Source organism: Stigmatopora nigra, chromosome 17 (genome assembly GCF_051989575.1).
Source record: "Stigmatopora nigra isolate UIUO_SnigA chromosome 17, RoL_Snig_1.1, whole genome shotgun sequence".
Classification (NCBI taxonomy): domain Eukaryota; kingdom Metazoa; phylum Chordata; class Actinopteri; order Syngnathiformes; family Syngnathidae; genus Stigmatopora; species Stigmatopora nigra.
Window position 1 is genome coordinate 7,600,001 of NC_135524.1, and position 27,689 is coordinate 7,627,689.

General features: G+C 38.9%; 1 protein-coding gene and 1 long non-coding RNA gene across 2 annotated transcripts in view; one reads left to right on the forward strand and one right to left on the reverse strand.

Moving 5' to 3' along the window:
• Positions 1-3,972: 3,972 nt before the first annotated feature.
• LOC144210944 (uncharacterized) overlaps positions 3,973-27,689 on the reverse strand; it is a 31,235-nt gene continuing 7,518 nt past the window's right edge. Inside the window, exons 2-5 of the long non-coding RNA XR_013329490.1 lie at positions 23,988-24,127; positions 13,147-13,232; positions 5,568-5,711; positions 3,973-5,160 (exon numbers count right to left, since the gene is read on the reverse strand). This is a non-coding gene — a long non-coding RNA (uncharacterized LOC144210944). The remainder of the gene's footprint in view (positions 5,161-5,567; positions 5,712-13,146; positions 13,233-23,987; positions 24,128-27,689) is intronic.
• pax8 (paired box 8) lies at positions 14,584-26,999 on the forward strand. The gene is made up of 12 exons (XM_077737918.1): positions 14,584-14,667; positions 16,357-16,533; positions 19,898-20,063; positions 20,983-21,180; positions 21,277-21,353; positions 21,428-21,553; positions 22,823-22,998; positions 23,070-23,190; positions 23,317-23,550; positions 24,005-24,106; positions 24,949-25,035; positions 26,303-26,999. Exons 2-12 carry the CDS (start codon positions 16,512-16,514, stop codon positions 26,371-26,373), a joined length of 1,380 nt encoding a protein of 459 aa, XP_077594044.1. The 5' UTR covers positions 14,584-14,667; positions 16,357-16,511; the 3' UTR covers positions 26,374-26,999.

Here is a 27,689-nt window from a genome sequence, read left to right on the forward strand (position 1 = left end):
ATATATATATATATATATATATATATATATATATATATTTATACAAACATACATACACACATTATATATACACACACAGACACATATATAGAGGTGCATGTATATATGTGTATACATAAAGAGGTTGAGAAAATGACTGAAAGGACCTTTTACTCTTATGTTGTTTTTAATTAAAAAGGAGTAACAGTAAATATTTTATATATTTGTTTTCTGCATTTTAAATATTTCTATTTTCATCTTTCAATCATTTGTTTTGTCATTCAAGAAACTACAGGAAGTAGCATATTTTAATATTTTTTTGTATTTAGGTTAAAAAATAAAAGTGGAAAATAGGAAATAATCAGTTATATATATTTCTTTTTAAACTAAATATTACCATTTTTAATTAAAAAAAAGTTTTTTTAAGGGGAAACTAGTAAGTGTTATCTATATATTCTCTATATTATATATTCTCCTCATTTGATTTCTATCATAAAACCTCAAATCAAGACAGATCATTTACTTTAGTGGCCCACACTAAATGAGGTGACGGATCGGACCTGGCCCGCAGGCCATAGTTTGGACAACCCCATATTAGCACTACTAAAACCTCATATTTGGATAGCCGATATCTTGCCACTACTTTCAAGCAAGTTGAACCTCAACAAATGAGGATAAAACTCGGATGATTTGTTTAATTACAAATGGACAAGATTTTCCGCTCGGAGCTTGTGGAGCTCTTACACTGTAATTCACGTCAATAGGTAGGGTTAGGAAGAAAGAAAAAAAAAGTAAATGTTCCTCTGTGTCGTCTTTGATTAAAAGTTGGTGGGCGACAGTCACTAAAAGGAAATTGGCCTGAACAGCAATTACATGCTCGGGGACTGTTTGTTTGGCCTGCGGAGTCCCTCCTGGCTCGTTCCTGGGACACTCCTTTATGATGGAGCAGATAAGGGCTGCCAGCGGATGATAAAACTAATAGCAAATGTCCACATTCCTCCCGTCACACCTTTGATGTGATGGCGTGTGTTCTCATAAAACCGCAGTCGCTCACAAATAGTGAGGGGACTATAAAAATGATCGGGGTGTGCTATCAGCGTGGGGACAGTAGTGGGCACCAGGGGTGCGGATAGGGGAAAAGTGGGGGTCAGCACAGGGGGTGGTCCTGGTTGGGGGTCCGAGGCTCTGTTTGATGTCCCTCTTAGACGGAAAGCATCAAAGTTGTCCTATCCAAATCACCACAAAGGTTGATATGGATGTTGGTACATATATGTTTACAATTTGCTTAGAAGTAACCTGTACTGACAGTGAATAGTTAAATTTATTAATATATGAGGAAAACATGTCGACTCACTTTTTATATTTTGAAGAATCTTCATGTAAAATGTCTAAATGTGACGTTTCAGTGCAAATTTTAAAAAGGCAGATAAAATGTGATTTTGTAGAACAAATAAGTCCTAAGTACCTAAAATAATATTTACTTTTGTCCCACATCTGATGATGTAATTGAATCTGAAATAAAACTGTTGAAATGAAATTAAAATGAGATTTTGAAGGGGGTAGGGGAAGTATTTTGACTGTTAGGACAAAGTTCTAAAAAAGCATGGAAATCCTACTTCGGCCAAAAAGTGTCAGTTAAGGTGCAAAAAGAAATAAAGCACAAATGCACAAATGCACAAATGTAAAAACTTGCAACACAAATGCAAATAGTATTCATAATTTTGCTTCTGTACAAAGCAGAATACCAAAGTGTAAATATATGAGGGAATTTCTGTAACTTAGATTTTCAAGCTTTGTTTTGTTGTAGAACAAATTATATCGAAACAATTCAACACAAAATAACTACTTTACACAAAACAACAACTTCCAGTTGACATAACATAAAAAAGAATTTAAAATAATAATTAAAAATAATTTTAAAATAGACTTTAGTTCTCATAATATTACATCAAAAGTAGTTTTGTCTAAGCCCCAAAGAAACTTCCAGTTCAGAGAATGCAAAAAAACAAGCAACAATCATGTAATACTATAATTTCTGACTTAATTCTCATAATAGTACAAGATTAAACTGGCAACATTACGACTTTTCTCTGATAATACAATGTATGACGTTTCTCTCATAATATTGCAACTTTAATTTCCTATTGTTTTGCGTTGTTTACAAATAAAAAAAAAAATTCCATTGTTAGGACTTTTATTGACTGGATGTTGAGGAAAAACCTGGCAACTAAAGTCACTTAAATGTGAAAACATCCTTGTCGTCGCCGAAATCTATCCCAAAAACATCAACTCGACGATATCCTCTGCGGCGCGAAAATTAAAACGGCGACACGTGGGAAATATCAACGCACCAGGAGAAAAAGAACAGAGAATTACATTTTAAAAATCAATTCTGTTGTCAAACATAGCCTGTGATCCATACAACACAAATGCCATCCGTTTTGGTGTCTTATCAGCACAACATTGAAAGCGCAATTACATGTGAAAAACCGCTTGGAGTTAATGAAAGTGTCACAGAACCATACTAATTCTAATCCATCCTCTGTGTTTGACCGGACAACCTGATGCGGATTGACGTCGTGAACAGATTTATAGACCACGTCCATCCTGTTACACGCACTTAGCTGCTCACATTGCCGCCAGCGGGAAAATCACGTCCGCCAGACGATAATGCGCGTAAAGCACGCGTTGGCGAATAAATCAACGGCAGAGCGACCGCTCTCTCATACCTGTCAACCTCGAACCATTTGTGATCTTACCAAATTTTGTTTTCGCCCTTACATATATGTATAAATACATGGAAAATCTTACCACTTTACTTTTTTGTAAAAAATCAGAGTGTGTAAGAGTGTATTCTTGACTTGTAAACAGACCAGAAACAGCTGATCAAATGAAAGTAAACATAAACAAGGGAACAGGAAACGGAAATCACATGGTGAAAGTGTTACAAAACGAAATGTTTATCATGATCTTTTTTTTTTAGCCAATCAGAGGCGCCGGTACATATATCACTTGGCAGACATGCGTTTCCGGGAAGAAACAATGGCGGATGGTGAAAAATGGCTAGAAAGTGCCTTAATTTATTTTTTTTTCTCAAAATCACCGTTTAGCGTACCATTTTCATGTGTACAGCGTACCAATATAAAAATGGGCTTTCAGTTGTACCAATTACGGCGAGAACGTACCAGTTGACAGGTATGCTCTCTCTCAACTCATCGCTCGCGTAAAAGGTCAGAGTTCCCGCTCTTGACCCCTCTCTGACCTTTGACTCTCAAGCGTACCGGCAGGAAATAACACTTTCCGTCGTCCAAAACGTTTCCCGGGTTGACTGATTGCCCTTATCATTTGACGGATTCGCTCCGCTTCTCTTTCCCTGTCCGTGTACCCCTCCTCATCCCCCCCTTGTCCCACCACTCTTGTGCCTACCCCACGCTCATAATTTGACTTTTTATCACCTCACGGCGCGAGAGGGACGCGGCGCCATCCGTCACCGCGGTCGTACGCTGACAGCCGCTCGCATGTGCATGGATTTTTACATTCGACTCGATTGGTGGAATTACTTCACTGTAACCGATTCAATATTCCGTAAATGAGCCGAGCGAGTTCTTTCGAAAAATTCTCCGTCGATACGGCCAGAGAGAACAAAAAATACAATTAATCATTTGACTTTTTTGCGAGTTGCGTGTTCGAAGACGCGATATAAAGTTTGAAGCAAGGCTCCTATTGAGACATTGGATGAAATCGCAAGCAGTCCTGACCGATTGGTCACTGCTGGGAAAGCTCATTCGGAATGTCACTAAAAGGTCATTTTAAGGTCAAACATAATGATCAAATCATCTCAGCCATCTATGGGCACCAGGCCGCTTTAACGTCCACCTGATTTCACCATATGGCCAGACAATTTTAGATATAATATTTAGATTTTTTTAAATAAATGGATTAAAAGAACTGGATTAAAAGCCCAGAATATTCAGGTTTTTTATAGATCTGAAACAATGTTTATTTTAGCTTTTTTAATATATTTTTAGATTTTACGCAATGATTTTTGAACTAAAAACACAGAAAAAAGTATTAAAAATTTACAATTATTGATTTAAAAAGGGGGAAAATCAGTAAATTTAATATATCTATATATATATCATTTTAATTTGACCCTAAAACAGAAAGTCGGCACTCATGATTTACTTTCCTGGGCCACACAAAATGATGCGGCGGGCTAGATTTGGCTCCCGGGCCGCCACTTTTACACATTTAGTGTTCAACCAGCCTACTCTGCAAGTTTTTGGGATGTGGGCAAAAGCCCATGCCTTGCAAACTCCACACAGTGAGGACCAAGAATGGATAATAATGTAAAATAATGAAAAAGACAAAAAATAAACATTGCAAAGAATGGAAAGTAATGTAAAATAATAAAAAAGACAAAAAATAAACATTGCAATGAATGGAAAATAATGAAAAAGACTAAAAAACATTGCAATGAATGGAAAATTATGAAAAGACAAAAAATAACTTTTGCAATCAATGCAAAAATATATTAAAATAAAAAATGATAGTCAGAAAATAACATCGATTTACAAAAATGCATGTAAAAATAAACATTGTCTTGCTATGTAACCACTATTTATGATATGACTCTTGCATTGCACTGGTAGCAAATACACCGACATGAGAAAGGGCCAAATATTTTTCCTGGGGATTTTATTTTGTTTGTACATTGCTGCAGCCTTTTATCGCCGGTTTGCGCGTGCGTGCATATGTGCGTGCGTGCAAGGCGGCAAAAAGAGGGAATAGAAAAGAGGTTCTCAATTTCCTTCTAAAAAGAAAATTCATTTGCAGTTGCTAATGTAATGTCATCGTTGTGTTTACTGAGCGTGGATGATGTATAGGGGATGTTGCATTGAGTGAGACTGCTTAATGATGCATAGAATTAAGTCTGTGGCTTTCAGCTGAGCTCCCATACTCCCCCCTACACACCCTCGCGCACTCACACTCACTCCCTTCCCGCTTCCTCCCGTTTTACCTCCTTTAATCCACACCCTCCTTACCTTTCTCTTCTTTCCTCTCCTGTCGTGGACTGTTGGCCACACGTTGCTCTGTGCTCCGTTGCCTTACTCCATCCATCACCGCGAGGGGGTGTGCCCGTGGTGGCTCCATGGGGGGAAGGCGGGTGGGTACCCGGCACTTTAGTTTGAAGGGGGACATAGCAAGAGGAGGAGTCAAAATAGCACATGACCCAAGAACAATAAGCAGGATGAATATAAGTCATATCCCGATATGATGCTTAGTATCAATCAACGAGAATACGGGTATTTTTGGGGGATCGGATTTGATCTCGAGATGGGATCCAAATGAGGATTGGAATCCGTTTACAGTGCCGTGGTGCTTTTTGGCTTCTGGAAATCAAGCTATCTGGAAAAGTAAGATGAGTGTAATGATGTAAATAGAGCATCATGTTATAGTATTTATGAAAAGGCAAAGTATTTGGTAGTAAGGCGCAATGAAAAATAAAGAAATAGGCTTTTTGAACAGAATATACAATATAGAACAGAACAGAGTAAAGCCACCGGATGACACAGTGGTTCCTTCACCTGAAAGGCAGCTTGGGATCGATTCCCACTGGGACTGGAAATGGTTGTCTGTCTCCTATGCATATAACTGTGTGGCGACCAATCTAGGGTGTAGTCCACCTTTCACCTGAAGTCATCTGGGATAGTTTCCAGCTCCCTGCAACCCTAATGAGGATAAGTGGTGTTGTAAATGAATGAATAGAACAGAAAAATTCTTTATTTACTCTTATGGAGTAAATGCACAGAAAAAAATAGAGAAAAATATAATAATGCAGTTGTACTCCTGCTTACAAAATCTTTAGGTTACGAAACTCTTTGATTTGCAAATCACTGTTCCAATACCCTAGCAGAAAATCCAAGTTATGAAATGCCCCAAAACGTGAATACATTTCCTGAATCCATTATTTTATTTTGAAATGGTTGCAGTAGTGTTGCGTCCTGCTTGACAATCTCCATGTACTACACTGGCTTCCCTTTGGCTGTCTACCAACAATAACTCTCCATGAATTTCGAACATTGTTTAAGCAACTTTGTTCTTTATTTAAAATGAGTGGTGTGAATGAAATGAAGAAACTGGGCCCCATTATCCATCCATGATTGATATTGCTAAGAAATACGTCCGTAACCACCTACCATCGCTACCATAGAAAAGCAGAAGGAAGAATCAATTAAAAGCGTTTTGTGTTTTTGCTGCTTTTCTGTCTTAATGAATTGATTTAATGAATCTTAATGATCCCATATAATCTGCTTTGGTTTGTACTTTTTTTGCTTTTTTGTTCTGGAGTCTTTGCAACTGTATTGTCTAACTTGTAACTTTGTGTAACTATGCCTTTCCTGCATCTGCCTCTCTTGCTACTGTGACAATGAAATTTCCTGAATACGGGATGAATAAAGTTATCCAATCCAATCCAACATCCTTGGATGAGAACACAACTACATGATTGCTCATAAACTTTGCACGACTGAGTTAAAAATGTCAAAACTATTATCCAGTTGGCTTACACACCCCATGTGCAAATGCCAGATTTTTGTGATATAAAAGGTATGGTAATAATATTTGTTCCAAACTTTTCCCACTATTAAGTGAGCATGACCTGTACTTCTCATCTAATCAGGAGTGGAAATGAATACAAACATCTAAAATCATGTAATTGCACAAGTACCCAGACCGAACTGAAAGGTTCCTCCCAAATGAAACGATCACATAACCGCTCATTTACATGAAATGACACGTAATCAAGCCATTAAAACGGCAATTATGAATAATTGTCCATTTTCAGTCCAATATGAAATCTGTCACATTTGCCAAGTAGGAGTTTCGTTTAGACTTGTAATACAAACATCAACTTGTTGTTGAACATTATTTGAGGTTTTTAACGTGTGTGTGTGTTGAATTTTTCTCTCTCTCTCTCTTTTACTTTCACTCAGTCACTCGGTCGGTGCACCTATGATGCGTTCTGTCCGGCCCCATTCATCATCGCCACGGCGCGCACACCCAAACACGCGCACGGACCGAATTATTATTTCTCTGACGGGCGAGTGCTCGAAAACAAATCCATTTCTCCGGCCATCAATTTATCATTTGGAATGGCGGAGTCACAGTTGAGTTGTAAGGGGCGACGGACACGCGCCTGTGTTTTCACACACACACAAGTGGATTTGTGAGTTTGTCGTGCGTGCGTAAGAGATCTGGGGGAATTTGGGAGAATTTAGGAGAATTGAACTCTTTTAGTTATAAATATGAAACCGTTTTAATTGTAAAGGCTGTCATTGAGTGATCATGTTTCACTGACGGTGATGGACGTCCAATTCAATTTGGCTTGTCCAGTTGAAATTGACCTGCAGGATAAGATATAAAATCACTGTCAATGTCAGCCAATACATTAAGAAACCATTTTAATTTGTTTTACTGTTCGATTGATTTGCAAGATTGTCAATAACTGCTTTGATCTTATAAAAGTTACATTTTAGGAGACATACAGTTTTAATAAGATTGCAGGAAAAAGACAATATTTCACTATAGCATTAATATGTTAATCGGCATTGCTTAGCCTTATAATCACAAAAATAAATAATTAAAAATCCTATAATTGGGGTACCAGATAGCATACCCGTAAAGTGGAACTACATTTCTAGACCGATAATGTCACCATGACAACAGGAACATATTCTTTATCCTCTGCATAAAAAACAACGCAAAGCAGAACATTTTTTCATTAATGCACAATTCTTCACAGTATATTCCATTCCAACCCTCCCAGTCAAAACAATTTGGACGTCCATCCCCGCCAATGGCAGCCATTGAGTTAAAGGTGAACATTTGCCCGCGCGTGTCTGCGCGTCCTTTCCTCACCTGACATCTATGATCATTTATCTCTCCTCCTAGCTCGGCTGACAAACTATTTGCAGGAAAATGAGTTTTTCCGCTACGGATTTGTCCTCTGGGAATAGAAAAAAAGCGAGCTGCCGCGTGTGCGTGCGTGTGTGTGCGTTTTATTCCGTCGCATGGAGATGAATGTTTGTGCGCGCACACTCATGGGGACTTGAGGTCTCCAGTATTTATTGGGGGGAGAAGAAGAAGAAGGAGGGGAGGTGCTCGAAGATAAATGAGGTAAATTAATAGAGTCACTGAGGGAAAAGATCCGCTTCCGCACCAGCAGATCTGCTAGTGATGCACACCACACAAACACACACACACACACACACACCTGCCTCGGCCCCCTCCTTCGTCATCCCCGCCAGCCCCCGTTTGCCCTCCTGCAAGATGACAAATGTAACAGTGGGCCATACAGCCATCAGAGCATAATGTCGTCTTAGATCAACACTGGCACAAAAGCAAATATCACAACATCAACACTGCATTACAAGGGTGCGCGTGGAGGGGCTGGGGGATGGGGGGGGTCGTCCACGCGCCATCACGGCGCCGGCTGACCAGAGCTGACCCGACACGGTTCTCCCTTTCGAGCCCATCGAGCGGGATATTGACAATGTGCTCGACTGAGAATTACAAGACAGTAAAGGCCTAATTAGTCGGCTGTTACAGGTGGCTGTCCGTAATCGTCCCCAATGCCAGCGTGGCGGTGGGACGGGACCCTCGAAATAAATCAGGCCCTCGCCGCAGCCCCCCCATGCCCGTTAGCGTTAGTGCGTTAACATTTTTCTCCACTTTATTGTCCGCTGACATCAGCTGAACGCAGGCCAGCTCGTCGGTGTAATGAATGTAATAAGTAGTCGATTTGGGGTGTTAAAAAAAGACTTCATTTAAGGAGGAAAAAGTCTGATTGTTTTGAATATATTTAGGAGACAATTAGTGGGTTTCAGCTTCATTGTGCAAAAGCCACGAGGACAGATTCGAGGAAAAATGGGCTCCTATTTGTCGGAATGGCCTAAAGTGTTTAAAACAGCAAACTATGCAGCATGTATTATCGCCCAAGTTGAAGTTTAATACGGCTTTATTCAGTCATTGGGAAAAGTAAATATGTCCGATTGGGTGTTTCTGCTCTTGGGTTTGAAAGTAATGTATTTTTGTACTTTTAGTGAAGGGTTTGTTATGTACTTTGTCTTTATCTGTTTTCACTTTGACCGCCAACAGCTTGTTATGTTGTGTTTTTAGGCTTTCTTTATCATAAAAACAAAAATGTAATTGTCTATTATTGCCTGTTGGTCCCTAATTTACTCATTCGTTTTCTGAACTGCTTTACAATATCATAAAAGAGCATATAGATGCATATAAAGGCATTGCAATTGCAGTTTTTTGTGTATAATCAAACTTTAACATGAAGTACTTTGAATACTTTAGCAAACCAAAAATAAAATCTTCCATTTTCCAATCCATGTCACCACAGCACGTACTATTTCTTGATTTTTTAACTAGAAAGGACATATTTATCCAAATTTTGTAGACTGGTGGCTTCTGAAAATCACAAGTCAGAGTACTAGCATGTCTATTGGCAATATAGTTCATGGGGGGCCAATCTAGTGTTTAGTAGCCCGCCCCCCTTCGGTGACTCCTGCAGACGAGATTGTAATGACAGCATGTCGCCATATGGACGATGGCCACGTTCGGGCTTGTTGAAGCCCGTCCTCTACATTGTCATGTCCCGACACCCCCCTCACTCCCACCGCCATCCCCGCGCCATCTGCTTTGCTCCCTCATCTCTTTCTACACTTCTCGGCCGTCCACCTTTGTCTGCCGCCATTGTTCCTCTATTTCCGCTTTGGTGTCGCCCTCTAACCCCGTCGCCCTTCCTCCGCTACCCAACTGAACCCCCCGTCCCCTCCCTTTCTACTCCCATCAGCACCCCAAATCTTCTTGTTCTTCTCTCCGTCACCCCTCCCTGTTCGTCTGGAGTCTTTTTGGGGGGCTGCACAAAATCCCAGCACACTGACTTTTGTGCAAGGTGGTTCGAGATGGGGGGGGGGGGCTCGGCCCTCGACTGATGTTCAGGTCGCACGCGTCCAAGAAAAAGCATTGCATCCTCCTCAATTCTGGGAATTATTTGCATGTACTTGTGCTATTTTTGTTCTTTATTTATCATAACTTTACTTGAGTGTTTCTTTTTCTGTTAACTGTTTCTGTCAACGGTGCCTGGTTTAAAGCGTCAGTCTCACACTTCTGGGGACGAGGGTTCAATCCCAGGTCGGTCCTCACCCTGTGGAGTTTGCATGTTCTCCCTATGCTTGCGTGGGTTTTCTCCAGGTACTGTGATTTCTTTCCCCACCCCCAAAAACATACACGATATTACAAAATTATTTTTTAACTAAAAACACGGAAAAAATGAATTAAAAAATTACAATTATTGATTTAAAAGGGGGTAAATCAGGACATTTAATATACATGTATACTCTTCATTTTAATTTGATCCTAAAACAGAAAGTCGCCACTCATCATTTACTTTCCCGGGCCAAACAAAATGACGCGGCGGGCTAGATTTGTCCCCCGGGTCGCCACTTTGCCACATGTTCTCTAAATTTTCCCTGTGTGATGCTAAAGTGAGGTCAAACTGCAGTAATCTATACCATTGTTAGATCGTTGGCGTGCGGGCTAACTGCCATAGTTAACAATGACATTGGAAACAAAACAACGCGGCTGCAGCCAGTGTTGTTGTTGCTTGAGTGGGATTTTTCCAAGTACTCCAAATTCCTCCCAAAAAAAATGCATGCTACGCTGATTAAACACTCTAAATTGCCCCTCGGTATGAGTGTGAGCGTCAATGGTCGTCCATCTATTTGTGCCCTCCGATTGGCTAGATTGGCTGGGGTAAGTTCCATCTTAAACCAAACAATTGAATCAGTTGGCTTTATTTGACTTTTGCTCTTTCTCCTCACTTTTGGCTGGAGGAGGAAATAAGTGTCTGTCAGCTGACTGGGGGGGGGGGGGGGGGGGGGACATCAGAGGGTGGGAGACAAATGCACCGCATGCGGCTCACGGACACACTCGGGTAATTGTGACATCAGAGCGACCGGCCGAGCTCGTCCGGATGCCTGGCTGTCCCGTGTGATCTCTATGGTAACGGGATGAGGTGGGTAAAAGAGCAGGGGTGCCTCGAGATACAAACTTAATTGTCTTGTAACTCAAAGCCTGTGTATGCAAAATCATTTTTCCGCTTTGCAATAAATGGGTTAGTCTATAATCTGCTTCGATGGGGACAGATTCGTCCTCCCAATGACAAAATTGAAATACACTGTGTCGAATTTGACCATTTGTGAAAATGTTTCGTGGATTTGATTGGACAAAAAAAAGAGAGGAAAAAAAGGACCATCCACTAACACAGTATTCGAAGTTCATTGAGCATGTATAAAAGTTGACTTTCTAAATATTTATCATACAGTGCGTTTGTAACTACATGCACTGTAGACACACTTTTAAATTGGGGTTGACTTAAAATGTCCTCATGACAAAGAAAATGTTTGTCATAGTTATAATGTACACTGTTACTTTTTGGTGCGTTTATTGAATGAAAATGACACGCCCAATGTGTATTCATTTTTAGTTTTTTTGGTTTTTGGATAGGAAAACGTGATATATAGAGTTTCAGTCCGATGTAAAATGTGTTTTTTTTCAGCATTGAGTGCAGGGGGATCTAATGAGCTCATCAATAGCGAGGCTATTATGACCTCATTATCTGCCTCATCTCGACTCACTGACCACAAACACACATGCGCCCACTTATAAAATTGTCATTAAGTGTTTTTTTTCCCCCCTAGAAGCATTTATCTTAAGGTGGGGTGGAGGGTGGGGGGTGTGCAAGAAACACTAGCGCGCAACCCAGCAGAAATGGCTTCATTGCAGGACTTGATTTGCTTTTGGCTCGCTCGCTTTTTGTCAATTATTATCAAGAAGTTTCTCCGTTTTTGTTTTTAAGGAACCAAGAAAGAAACTTATTGGTCAGCATAGAACCGCGTTTATGAAACAGATTGGGTATTGAGAAATGTTGGGGTGACCTTTCACCCATCGCTGCCACCTGTCCCGGCAAGTCACAACACTTTTTTTTGCCTTTTGTGGGCTTTTTTGTTCTGCTTATGCCCACCCTCTCTCCTCCCACAACCTTTTTCCCTACATATTCAATGGCTATTTTAGGTAATTATTAACAAGCAATGCTCGTAATATTAATAGATGTTTAGTTATTTGATATCATTGGCCCTTTATACGGCAACTGACTTTTTGCATCATTTCAAATATCACATATATCGAAACGTATATACATACAAATACATATATACACATTTGTTTGTATATCTACATTCTACATACACACAATACATATGAATATATATGGATATATATAAAAATCATAGAATTTAAATGAATAAAAATTGAAATAACATCCAGTGATGGCCTCCAATAACCACAAAAATCTGGTTTATTTTTAATTCCCATGTATTTAACTGATTGATGCTGACAACAATAGACATCCAAGTCATTTAATCTGGAAAAATGAATGTAAATGCTCATGTTTCAATGTTGTTATTCGCTATCAGCCTGCTCAGTCAAAACGGATTGGAGGTCTAGAGTCGTCAATGTCATCTTAAAATATGCTTTAAAGGGTGAATGATGGATTTAAGTGAGAGATATTTATATATTAAACAAGACTAATATAATTTTCAAAAAGCTCCACAAAAAGCTGCACAATTTTTAATGACATTATCTAGCATAAGGCCTATTTAATCATGTATTTACCACAATTATTATTATATATTATTGCGCAGGTCTACAAAACACTGCAGAAATATGAAATTGTCACTCTCAGAGCCAATTTAAAAAATATATATTTTGCATTCATATATCAACATCCTTACCAGAATTGCTTTAGAGTTGAATAAGTGCAGTATGTCAAAATACATATCTACCTTTGACTTTTTTTTGTTTAAATATGATTAACCCTAACCACTTCACACACACACACACACACACACACACACACACACACACACACACACACACACACACACACACACACAATAATGGCATCAGTGTGTCTTTTTTCAGGCAAGAGAGGATCCCTATCATTACCCAGCATAATCCCCACATCAGTACCATGACATGTGATAGCAATCTGTAGTTGTTGTTTTTCTAATCCCTTGTTAAACTCCCACTAACCTCTCTCCTCCATCTTGTCAACTTGTCCCCGCAGGCATCATCTTCTGCGTTTATCGTTAAAACACTCGGCCCATTGTTTTGCATTGCTGCAAAGAGGAAGAAAAGCTTTCAGTCATCGGAGAAGCATCCGTTCTTACAATTGAAGGTGGAAAAAAATAGGGAAAAATAAAAAATCCATCTGTGTGAATATTAAACAGCCAAGAGGGGGGTTGTATTGGTGTCATTAGAGGTCTTGTGTTTGTTTAACAGGGTGCTGAGAACAACTTTGCAAGTGTTGGCACCCTGCTGACACCTGACGTGAGGCCTGCCTGCCTGCCTGCAGACTTACTAACTTTTCTTTTCTTTTTTTTTTCTCCCAGATTTTCCGCGGAAAAAACACTGTCGTGCTTTAGAAAAACGCAATTAAGTCATAAAACAAGTAGAACAATGTTTAAGATCTAATGCAAAATAGTAACCCCGTGCCTCCATGAAACTGCTGTTAAACTACATTCAACTGGACTAATAAACATCATGTTTAAAAATAGGGATCAGTTAACATGTGTAATATAATATGATAACTGAAAAAGTATATATCACTGAAACTGGTCCCTCTTTAAAAACAATAAGGCAAACATTATAACCCAGGAAAACACACATTAAGAGCTATACATAATTAAACTTTCTAAACAAACAAACACATTCTATAATAAAAAAATGGAGATGTCAAAAACTTTGAATTACAATCATATAATCATATGATCATATAATCATACTTGTATAATGACAATAAAAGCATTCAATTCAATTCAATATATAGAAATACAAAACCATTATAAAAATACACAATGCAAATAGTCATAAAGTGAAGGAATCTAGTAAAGAAAAGTTATAGTTCATAAAAAAAGATAAAACATCTTTTTTAAAATACATAAAAAACCTCATGTAAAAACATCTATCAAACACGCCATAACAAGAAGCAAAGTCATCCAAAACATGAACTCACATTATTCAATATTACTTTAAATTGTGATTTTTAAATATTTTCCAAGTGTGTAATATTAATCATAAGAGATGAATTGATATCTTAGCAAATGACCATCTTAAAACATGAAGAATTGTCTGAATAACAAGTTCAAAAGCAGTAAAACCTCACTTTTATTTCAGATTTTTTTTCTTTCTTGTTAATTTCCCTTAAAAAAAAACAATCCAAATAATAAATCCTAAATATGTATTCGCTGAGCTTCAGTGTGCTCGAGCTGTCAGCGTGGAAATGGTGACAAATCGACGCAAATCACGCACTAAATTGCGTGTGAAAGCACAGTTGGGGACGGATGCGCGTGCGCGTGACTGTGTGGCTCCTCCCTCTTCTAGCCCTAGTCCAATGGCCGCAGAGGGACCACCAGTGCGCGCTCCCGCGTTGATAAAACGCGTGTCTGTGCGCGAGCGGCATGCAAACACACACTGTGACCATCGCTGTATTTGGATAATAGCACGCAAGATCTGTGGAAATCCACTTTTTTTTCCACTCACGCTCGTTAAAAGGTAAGAATTGCCTTTGTTATTTGCGCCTATAAAGTTTGTTTTTCAAATTTATAAGCTGCATTGTTGATTGATAAACATAACTGGCATGCAGCTTCTTTAAAAAAATGCAAGATTAAATGGAAATAGTCACTTCCTTGTGTAATTCTGTTTAAAAATAATAACAAAGTAATGTTGATTTGATTTAAAAGGATGCACAAATTAACCATTTGCCAATTCAATTGCACAAAAACATTTAAATAGTTGAATTGGACTTGAAGCAACTTCAATAAAACTTTTGGATATGCACAGGGATATGTTTTTTTAAAAACGTTTTTCCCTGTTTGTCATTTGCATCTAATTTATTAGGTGAAATATGAAACATGAAATGTCAATGCATCTTCATTTTTGACGTATTTTCAGATTCAGAACGTTAATAGTCATGTGTAATAAACCTAGAAACCATTGCAATCAATAAATGGAATTCCTGCCTTTATGCATGTGAATAAATGCATGAATAAAAAAAATGAAATGACTAAAATAACATCTTTCAGAAGTTTTTAGGTGGAAAACAAAAGCTATTTTTTTGCACTTGACAATTTAAACTATACAATAACACAATACAAAAAGAGTAAATAATTTATAATCGTTAAAAACATATACATTATTCTAATTAACTATTTTGTTAACCATTTAATCAACATACAACAAGACTAATGTATGTTCAACATAGTGAATAAAGTTCAGATTTAGATATTCATCTGCATAAAATAGAAATATTTTTGGCAGTTAAAGTGACTGAAGATGTATTGGGAAGTGGTCTTTTCATGTCAAATATCTTTTTGTTCTTGTAAAAAGATTTCTCTTATTTTGTCATTATGATGGAAGTTACATTTTTCCCCTCTAATTAAATTGATGAAATTGTGGTTACATTTGTATTTAGCAACAAATATTCAGTGACACTCATGGAATATTTGTGACTGACCCGAGACTTATGATTAGTAGGTCATACTCATAAAATAAGAACCTGCATCATGAATAATGTGAACGCATTAAAATGACAAATATAAATATTGCTATGATACAACTGCAAAAAAATAGCATTTCTCTAATTGAGATTAGAAAATGCTCATTTCCTTCATTGTACTCCCATTTTTTCAACCATTTTACTTTGCCTAAAGCGATATTTACAATTGTAAAATTATTCAATACCGCTCTTATTAAAAAAAAAGCAACATACACTAATAAACACAACTGTAAAGCAGAAGATTTAACTGGAGGTTGTTATTTTTTTTTTGTCTAACGTAAATGCATTTCTCCAATATTAATTTCCCTTTTCAATGTCATTTTCCTGAAATGGCCTTTAGCATAATATGATAAGATACTTTTTACGGGGAACACCGGTCGATTTGTTTTGCTTATTATTGAAAAACGGCTTACGCAAAGTTAAATACAACTGAACTGTGCAACAAGTGCACTGTATTGGATTATTAAAAAAAAAAGTTTTGGTCACATGATCCACAATTTCAACGGTTCAAATCAGTGAATATCTCAAACAAAGTCATTGCCTCCAACTGATGGCAAACCAGAAAAGTCCAGTTTCGTTAATTCAACATATTTGAAAGAAAATAGAGTCCACTTTTTTTAAAGAATATCATAATTTTTAAAAATAATTCTATGATTAAGTAGGTTAACGTTATGGTATTTCTGCAGAATTGGGCGGGACGGGCCACCCTCATGCCCGTCCAGGCAGTTTGGACGTGCGGGCAATAGAAGAAGAAAAAGAAAAAGAAACGACAGGCAGGGTGGAGGACGAGAGCTTGCTGGCGTTTGGTTGGTGGACCAGCAGGGAGAAACATCTCAGGGATATGTCCACTGGCACTGCAAGAGGTAAATAGGCTACAACAGCCTTCCCTCACAAAGTGTAATACTAGACCAACACAATAAGAGTCCTCCCAATACTAACTCAATTATATCCAATTATAATAATCACAAGATGAATTGAAGAACATTCCTGCTGATCAAAGTTAACGCTTTAACTCAGGCAATCAAATTTGAAACCTGAACCCATACAGTTCAGTTGTATTTAACTTTTTAGTTTGACCCAGTACATTTTTTTTTTAAATATAATGGACAATTAAAGTAGATTTTAACATAACATAACCTTAACATAGCATTTTTGATCCATGCATTTTGTGCAATGTGGCATTTTCTTTACTTGATAAAAACTGATTTACTACAAATTTAAGACATATTTCTAATGGTGTCTTTCCATTCCGCAGATAGATTACACAAAGCGTGTCATTTTTTTGTCAATTATTCAGTGGTTTGGGGTTTAAAGAGTTAACATTTTTTTGTTAATTTATACATTTTTAATTTTCCTCTGTAAAAATAATGCACAAGTTTTATTTCAATTCCATGCACTTATTGACAAACACGTCTGCAATCTTCAAATTCTTGTCAAAACTTTAATAGTATTTCCTAAATTCAGTAAAAACCTTCATATTGTTTTTCTTATTTATCTATTTATTGTTTTTGTTCCCTGCCGTATCTTCAAGTTCAGTGTTAATGTTCAAACAGCGTGTTATGTTTTATTGGCTTACATATTATGTCCTTTTTTCTGGGCTCAAATCTCATGTTGTGGCCTTTGAGTGTCCATTTTAGAACAAGTGACCTCAAGTATCTCGGCTCCAACACAAAGTAAGCTAAAAGATCAGTTGTATTTAACTTGAAAATACAGTCTAATTACATTTCATCTTCAACAAATATTTCTTTTTAAAATGCGCATTGAGGTACTTTTGTAACTTTACATTTTAATTGAATCATTATTGAGGAGGGAAAATGTGTCTCCAGCATATGTTTATCTTTATATTCTCTTGCTTTGAAAACATGTTTTTACAAACCTGAATTTTGCTTATTGCTTTTCATTCAATGTTTTTTAAAAGCACGAGTAATTCATTATTTTTTTTCTAAATTATGAGATGACAGATAACTTTAAGTGGTTTGGTAGTTTGTCAGTCCGAAAAAAGGACCAAAAAAAAAGGGAATCCAGTAAACAAAGCAGCAAAAATGTTACCATAGGGCTCACAAATGTATAAATATTAAGTATTGTCTTTAAAATATTCAACTGTCTGATTAACAATTGTCACATGTAAGATGGCTAAATAGTTATTCCGCAATACACAATTTTCTTACTCATATCCACACTAAATAAGACTAAAATATTTTTTTAATGGTTTTTCCATTCACTTATTTTCATTTATTTATTAACCATGGTTAGGTAGGAGTACATGTTTTAAATTCATTATTTCATTCATTTTCCATATCGCTTATCCTCACAAGGGTGCTGGAGCCTATCCTAACTGACTCGTGTCATGGGATGGAGACACCCTGAATTGGTGGCTATTTTTAAATCTTTTTTTCTCTGTTTCTCGGTCTCCGTTTTATATTTTTTGTCAGTAAAAATTATCAAGGAATAGTAAGGGATTACATTTTGTTTCATTTCTTATCATATGTGAATGTGTTTGCCTTTTTCATTCATCCATGTTTCTAATGTCTTTTTTATGATGAACAAACAATTAGCCAGACAATTTTATTCATTATTTTGCTATTCTAATAGGCAACTTTAAATCAAAATTCGTCTAACTCATAGTAATATTGAATAGAAAAACATGACATAATTATGATAACTGATGATCAGTTACTTGTGTATATATACATTAGAGTGGAGATGCATTTCTTTTAATACCTCCCCAAAAAGTACTCCATCCACATATTTACTGACATTTATCATCTATATAAACCCTTAGTAAATGCACATAATTATTGATTATTACTTCTATTATTGTTGGAATATAAACAATTAGTACTTAGTTAGTGTTTCTATCATTGTCATCCTTTTAACGACCATGCGGTATCTATCCATTCTAATTTGATAAATGAATGCATGCTTTGTTTAGGCACGCACTTTATTTCTGTGCACATGCGCCATATTGTGCCTCCTCACCCCCTACCCCTCACCCCCCTCCCCCAAACAGGAGGGGACGGTTAGGGGGGGTCGCCCGACTTTAATATCCTGCAGGTTGATGAAGCTTGGCGGGGAGATTTTTTCTCCACACTCGGCTGCCAGCGTTAATAGAGAGACCCCCCTCCCCTGAAGCCCTCACAGTCAACCCCCCCCCCCAACCCACCACCACCACACTCCTTACTCCATAAAAAGAGACCCCTACCCCACCCAGAAGTGTGTTTGATGTGGAAATGAAAGCTGGCAAAAGGCTGAGAGAAAGAGACGTGACTCAATGGGTTAAATTAAAAGCCAGTGGCGGAACAAATGTGAACAGGGCCCGGTTGCAATGGTTATCATCATCGGGCCCCTCTAGTGGACCGTCCGAGGGGGTGGATAATTATTTGCGGGCCCCTCCCCTATTCCGTGGCACGTATGAAACTATAATTAAAAGAAAAACCGACAACAATCTGAAAGCGTTCAAACAAACCAACTAAAACTAATTGAGATTCATTCATTAATTTTCTCAATCGCTTATCCTTACAAGGATCATGTGGGGTGCTGGACCCTATCCCATTTGACTTCAGGGACCGGGTGGGGGACACGCTGAATTGGGAGGCCAGCCAATCGCAGGACAAGGGAAAATTTAGAGTGTTCAGCCAGGCTCAGGTGCATGTTTTGGGAATGTGGGAGGAAACCGGAGTACCTGGATAAAACCCACGCAAGCTCAGAGAGTGTATGCAAACTCCAGAGAGAAAGATCAACCTGGCATCAAACCCAGGACTCCAGACCTATGTGTCACATGCGCTAACTACTCAGCCACCGGGCTGCCTCCAAATTGCAATCAATTAAAATGAATTCATGTTTTCTGATTTTCTTCCCTTTCCTTTTACGTACTAAACTTTAAAACCCATACAAATGTTCATTATGAGGACTTTAGAGGTCAGTGGATAAAGTGAAATAATGGCATTATTTCCCACCTTCACTTCTTAAACCAACTGCTGTTTAACTAAACCTACAAATATTGTATACATAAAATACACAAGATTGACAGTACAAGCGCTTGTGATTCACGATGGGATCTACATGGAATTTTTTGGGTTTCTGCAGCAGATCTATCTTAATAAATGGTCGAGAAATTAATTCAATATAAATTAGAATGTATATAGATATACTCCACAATTACTTTTGTTACAATTGTTGTGTTTGGTTCCCCAATATTTATAAGTGTTCATCCCCCCTTTACCCCAGGTCATGGGGGTCTTAACCAACTAGGCGGAATGTTTGTTAATGGCCGTCCACTTCCGGAGGTGATCCGGCAACGCATCGTGGACATGGCCCACCAGGGGGTCCGGCCCTGTGACATCTCCCGACAACTTCGCGTCAGCCACGGCTGCGTCAGCAAGATACTGGGACGGTCAGTCAACACCAGTAACTAATGAACACTTGTACTGTACTAGTATGCAAAACTGCAGCGTTTCACAAATTACCATAGGGTGGGCATATATAGATTTAAAGTCCCATAAGAAAAGTTTTTAACCACAAATGAAATGACCCAAACCCTAGAATTCTGTCCAACAGTATTAAAAAAGCAACAAGATTCCCATAGATCCAAAACTATTGAAATTGTGCAATCAAAATAATGTATATGTAACGGTTTGCCTGTGCATAGTTGAAACCGATGATGTTGAGTGCATATGACTCAATGGAAAAAAGTAGTTTGGACTCATTGACATTGTACAATGAGTAGAAAGTAAGTCTAAAAAAAAGTACAAGATTTTAACAGAGAAAGAGGAAAGCCTAATATTGAAGCATCTTGAGGGATTGGATGTATTCAGGGGTAAATAACTTTCATAAATGCCTCTAGATTCTAAAAGCAACCATAGCGATTGAAAAACATCTTAAAAATATTGAAAAATTGGATTTTCTTACTAGTGAACTTAGTCGGCTAATGCCTGGTTGTCTTGGTTTCAATGTCATTGTTAACTAGCAACACTTCACTTGGTCAAAACAACAGAATGGGCTACATACGCCCTCTTCTGAGATCAATTCACTCAGCTAACCACTTGGTTGGACAAAAAACTAAGGCTTTTAGTGTTTGTAATGTACCGATTACCTACACAACTAAAACACTGTGCGCTATAACGATGAAACTAAAAAGCATACCTTCCCCTCCATCAATTCCTGTTACTGACTCTGGCTGTGAAATGGAATTTTGCACTTTTATTCTATTTTATTTTCCCAAGAAAGGGACTACAAGTTGTGACTCACTAAAGTACCCCCTGGGGTGATAGGATGGGACTTTAAACCAAATCTACAATCCTCACCCCATACAGATATTATGAGACGGGCAGCATCAAGCCCGGCGTGATCGGAGGCTCCAAGCCAAAAGTGGCCACTCCGAAAGTGGTGGACAAGATCGCAGAGTACAAGCGGCAGAACCCCACCATGTTCGCTTGGGAGATCAGGGACAGACTGCTTGCCGAGGCAGTGTGCGACGGCGACACTGTACCCAGCGTCAGCTCCATCAACAGGTGGGCAATACGCAAACTCATCTCCCATTCTATTTTTGTTTTTTTTCTGTTCCTTCTGATAGGAAAGTATACAGTAAAAGCTACTTTACTTTATAGGATCATTCGAACCAAAGTCCAGCAGCCATTCAATCTCCCCTTGGATGGAAAGGTTCTAAGCCCTGGACAAACTTTGAGTAAGTATAAGACCCATCTCTTCCTCCAATTTTCATCCCTCTTGATTTATATGCCCACATTTGCCTTCTGTAAGTCCCCAGTTCAGCCGTCACCCCTCCCGAGTCTCCGCACTCCGACTCTTTGGGTTCCACCTACTCCATTAGCGGCCTCTTGGGTATCCCCCAACCCAGCAGCGAAGGCAAAAGGAGCCATGATGACAGTAAGAAAGGCTTAATCATCACATTCTTGCTAGGATTATCAACACTTTGGACTTTGTCGTCTATCCATTTTATATTGTTTGTTAGGGCGGCACATCTATCGTTGTCAATGGAAGGCAATTAGTAAAATTTATGTCACTTACTTTTAGTGTTCTTGCAGGTTGACTCATTTCTTGTTGGTTTGGGGGAAATGATTGGGTTGCTTCCTGCTCATTGGTAGCTCTCTGTTGATTTTGTGGCAATTCCAGGTTACTTGTTGATGATTTTGGGGTATTTTGAGGGTCCTTGCCAACTCGTTGGTGGCGCTGTTTTAACTACATGGGGCAAAAGGATGAATGTTATTGCAGATAGGAGACTGAGCAAAGTGCAGTCGCGCACGCATTCGATCACACATTTCGACACCCGTGTCGAGAAAATAAAAGCATTTGATTCTGTATATTTTGTATGAATAAGCTACAAAGTGCTTGTCAAATCGAACGAGCCTGAGCAAGGGTCTCCAAAACAGTCCTCAAAGGCCACTGTTTGTTCCAATTGATCCAGCAAAGACAGTTTAACCAATGAAGTTCTTGCTGAAACAAGCAGCACTTGACTGCAATCAATTGGTTACTCTTGCAAGACACCTGATTGGTGAAATGAGGGTTAGGATCTCTTGTCAACCCACAGGTTTGACATCCTTGTTGTAGTTTCAATTTCCTGACCCTGTGACCAGGCATCCTGGAGCATGATACCAAAGCACACTTTGGTCCTGATGCTGCGTTATCAGTAGACTGAGGGTGTATTTGTTTAAAGGCTAAACCAGTATTTCCCAACCTTTTTGAGCTGTGGCACACTTTTTGCATTGAAAAAATCTCAAGGGCACCACCATGTGAAAATCTTTTAATTTAAAACTATGTTGCCTATATTACCAATAGTCATTCTCATCAAAGTTTTATCAGCAGGAATCACCTAAACCTCCAAAATTATTCTAAAATCACATTTTTCACACTGACCTAATGTCACCAAAAAAAGATGTCTGCGGATCCTGAATAACTTTCGGTTCGAGTGATGCAAAAATAAGTAATGTCATCTTTTTAATAGCATCATTTTATGACTTTTCTCCAAATATAACTTAAATTTATATTCTTATGTTGTTCACATTCATTTTTTTCTCTCAATATTACATTATATGACTTCTTGCACACCTGACCCCAGTGGTTGGGAAACATTGGGCTAAATAACAGTCAGGTATGTCAGCCTTCGCGCCATCATCTTCTCGTTGTAATGGTCTCCAGGCGACCAGGACAGCTGTCGGCACAGCGTAGACTCTCAGGGCAGCGGCGGAGGCGCTATTCCCAGAAAAACCATGCGGGTGGACCACTTCTCCCAGCACGTGGATTGCGGCTTTGAGCGGCCCCACTACCCCGCCGACTCCTTCGGGAGCTCATCCTCCAGCAGCAAGATAGAACAGGTGAGGACGTGGCATGGTCCTCAATCCCAAAAAATGGGCGTGTCCACTAATGTTTCATCTTCGGCCCTTAGGCTTTGTATCCGCTGTCGCTTATTGGCGGTAGCCATGATGAAGCCAAGGGTGGTCTGTCGTCATCGAACCTGGCCGTCGGACGCAACCTGACGCCACATCAGAGCTACGCCGTGGTTCCCGGTGAGCTGATTCCTCCCCTCCACGTGCCATATCCCCATTTATCCTCCTTTTGGTTTTCCGTGGGTTTTTTTTGTTGTTGCATTTACTCCATTCTCCCACCTCACCTCCAAACGCATGGCCCAGAAGCCCTCCAGTCCCTGCCGCTCTGCCTGAAGCAGGAAATGTCCCCAGAGGTGACCAGCACCAGCCCCGCCTCCCCAAACATGGCATCCAACTTGGCTTTTGTGGAACTCCAGAAGCCGCATTCCAACAATAGCAGCTGCGGTGGCGGAGCTGGCAACCATTTCCATAACTCCTTCAACTCATTCTCCCATCATGCACCTGTGTATAGCCAGTTCAGCAGCCAGTCAATCATCTCAGGTAACGTCCCCATCAGGGTGTCATCCGAATATCCCTTCACCTCACCTTTGAGCATTACCAAGTATATTTTGAATCGATTTCTTGGAAGAAAAAATAGATTGTAGTTTCTAAATGATTTCAAACTCATTCGTTGCCATCGACAACCATAATTGTCGATGATGTTTTTCAATTGTGAAGAATTGCGATAGTTTGACATTGCTTTATTATGAGTTGATTTAAGGTTGGAAACTATTTAAACTAATAGAGGTCATATATTATTTTACATATGACTTTAGATTGGAATGCATGCATTTTGAAATAGTAAACATGTTCTCTTGGTGAGTAGTAAAGAAAAGAAAAAGGTAGAATGAAAAAGAATCCAATCGCAGTAGAATATACCTGTGTACCTTATTAAATGTTGAGTAATAAATGAACCCCAAAAAATACTAATACTCAACCTGTGATTTTTTCTCAGGGCGAGACATGGTGAGCTCCACTCTGCCGGGTTACCCGCCTCACATCCCGACGCCAACCCAGTCAGGATACTCCTCATCAGCCATCGCCGGAGTGGTCGCGGGTACGACTTGCATTTGTTGCGCTGCACAAAAATGCACGTGAAAGGAAAACATCAGTTGGGGGGGTTGTAACAGAGGCTTGACTGTAGATAATGAGTTGACTTGAACAGTGTGTGTGCGTGTGTGTGTGGGTGTGTGTGTGTGTGTGTGTGTGTGTGTATACAAGAGCCCAGGGGGTACAAGAAACAGGCTTGGGGGTTCCACCCTGCTGCCCACTACCCCCATCCAGCTAAACACCTCTGACCACACATCGCCATGGGAACCAGGGGGCCCAGGGGGGTGGTCTTTGTGAATGTGTGTGTGTGTGTCAGGATGCCACGATGCGGGTGTGGGTGCATGTGTGTCCCTTTTTTTTATTATTATTATTTGAAGTCTGCCCTTCGAAGCGCGAAATGAGAGGCTCTGATTTATTATTTTTCTGGTGGGCTCGCAGTGAGGGGAGCGTTGATACACAATTACCTCGTATAGTGGGGGGGGTGAATGGGGAGCAAGGTTTGGACTGGAGGTGGGGATTCATAAGGATTCATTCCACCGACGTAATTACCAATTAGATAACGGAATGTTAAAAAAAAAAAAAAAGAGGGAGCGATGAAGAGGAAGGAGGGAGGCTGAAGCAGGAAGTGCAAGGAGAGGGAGGCTGGAGGGCAACGGGCACGCACCACTGGCTTCCAGGGATTTGGGCCTCTGCCTGAACTATAGATTAATGGTTTACCGGCTCAGCTAAACTGCTGGTGAATGATGAGCGAAGTGGCGCGGACATGCCGCACAGATACAGATGATCTTAAAAAAAAAAAAAAGAAGAAATAGTAATCGTGGAATGTTTTCATTGTTTCTCTCAAACAAGGTGCTGACTACCCAGCACAGTCGTACAGCCACTCGCCGTACGCCTCCTACAGCGATGCCTGGAGGTTCACCAATTCCAGCATACTGGGTGAGTGATACTTGCTAGGTGTCAAGCCGCTTCAAATATATACAGTCGTACCTCTACTTACGAATGCCTCGAGGTACAAAATGTTCAGGTTATAAATTTTTTTAGATCCAAATGAGTGACTCGAGATACGAAAACAAATCCAAATTATAAAATCCCCATAAAAAATAGATACATTTGCTCATCCGTTATTTTATTATGAAAATATAGTCACGGATGCATTGATTCTCACTTTAGAACGTTTCTATTCTCTACTGGGCTCTCATTGGCTGTCTCACAACAACCACTATCCATCCTTCAAGATTCTCGCTTACATTCCTGTCCGCCTCAGCTAAATCAGTGGTTCTTTAAGTACAGCAAGAATTATTCTTTCTCAAAGTAGGCAAAAGACTGACTGAATTAAATGCTCAAGCATGTTTAATTAGCCAGCCAACCCTCCCTCTTCAAATGGGTTGGATGTCTATTAATGTCAATGACAGCAAATAATTTAAAGCAAAGCCGTGATAGAAATTACTTTACATCCAAGAGAGTATAAATAAGTATAATTTAGTACTTTTTCCAATTGTTTTTCTAAAAAAACGTGGTAGCGGTAGAGTATACTACACACATTGAAATCAATCATAACTACATACAACAGCGCATTGGGTTGATATCTAAACATTTTTTGGCACATGATTTCCAGATCCATGTGAAATGGGAGGGTAAAATATGTATATATAATCTTTAAAAAATTTATCGGTACAATATCGGCATACAACACACGCCGAAATCGATATCAGAAGACCAAAAAAATCAGTGACTCACTAAATACAATAGCACATTATGTTGATAAGTACACTTTTTTGGCATGGGAGATCTGTGAAATGTCCTATAAGATCAGCATTGACATACGACATACACTTTGAAATCAGTAAACAGAGGCAACATTTTTTTATCAGTGAATGACTACGTACAATAGCGGATTAGGGTGACATCTAAACAGTTTTTTTTTGCCACGTGAGATCATTTATTGGCGCTGCATGCTCCGTACGCAGGAACAATGCAGGTAGTTCAAAGCAGTTAACGGGCTTGGACGGACTATGTCGTTTTCATAGCAGTCATTATTTAAAAAATACAACTTGTTTCCGCTTCAATGACTCATTGGAAGAAATCCTTGTACTTATGTACAAGGAAAGCATATCAGAGTCCTATTGAAAGAGTACAGATTTCTCAATTTGCTGGCAAACAAAAATGAATCGTAACCCAGCGTTGCATATGTGCGCCCCCACAGGTTCCCCGTATTATTACAGCACCGCCTCCCGCAGCGCTCCGCCCTCGACGGCCGCCTACGACCACCTCTGATCTCTGACGGACTTCCCGAGCCGGAAGGGAAAAGAACCCGGACTGAATTCTCGACGGCTCTGCAGTTAAACCAGCAACCTATTTTATAGTCGTCTATTATTTAGTTAGTCGTCATTCCCGATTTGAGAGACGCAGGGTAACTCTGACTCGAGCACGTTTACACATCTGCAGCCTTACGGGTCACGCGGTGCATCATTTTCAGTACTTTTTGCAGTTTTAGGCCAAAGACTTGTTTTCTCGCAAACCAGGCGAAGGATATGCAACATCTTTCTAATGAACTATGCTTGATTTATGTCATTTTATCTTGTTGGTTTACAACATTCCTTTAAATTGGGGCTCTTTTCATTTTGATCTGACTCCTTGCAATTGAGATAAGGGGGAAATTGTCCCTTTATTTGTCGAGGTGATGTACATAATGTACAGTAAATGATGGCTAAATGTTGATTTGACGACAAAAGAGACATATGATTTGTTTGTTTTCAAGCGGTTAAGAATTGTGGCTATTTTTTATTCATATGCTGTATACTGTTATTAATATTATTGCAGATGTACTGTAAATAGGGAATTTCTAAAGAATTATTTTTAATTAAAGCATGAGGAAGATGAGCATTATTGAGTGTTCAATGCAAAAGACTTTCTAAAATGTTACCTAGATTTGGGTATTTGTAGGATTTGTGATATTTTTATACAAAAATATGTTATTATTAAGTGTAGTAATGGTAAATTGAGTGATTGAGCCATTTTTAGGGTAATTAAATTGAGTAAAAAAGTTTTTTATAATGTATACTAGTTGACATGGCATGAGAAAATGTCCAGCACCAAAAAAGGGGAAAAAAATTACAACAAAAATATATCAATTGACTATATATATGTATAGTACGTTTATTTATATAAAATACATTGTTTATTCAATTTATTTGCAATTTTATTTTAGTGCTGCACAACCAATTTGGAAAAAAAAGGCATTTGTGATTGTTTTTGTTGAAATTTATTGACATCACCCTTTTATATTATTGCATGTTTTTATATGATATGCATTTTGGATCGGGACTCAGTATTGGCCGATTTTCAAAATCTGTTGACTCAGACTCACATGCACAAATGTGATCGGGGTGTCCACATTATAAAAATACATATTTTAAAGTAATATTTCATTGGCTGCTATGCCTAGTTGAAAAAGACGGTGTCTATGGTAGTTCATGTGATACCATCATAAAAATAGGCATAGATATTATAATTTATATAATAATTTTCGCATTCTGAAACTTTGCAGAACAAAGAGAAGATAGAGAGGCACTAATTTAGACACCCTAATG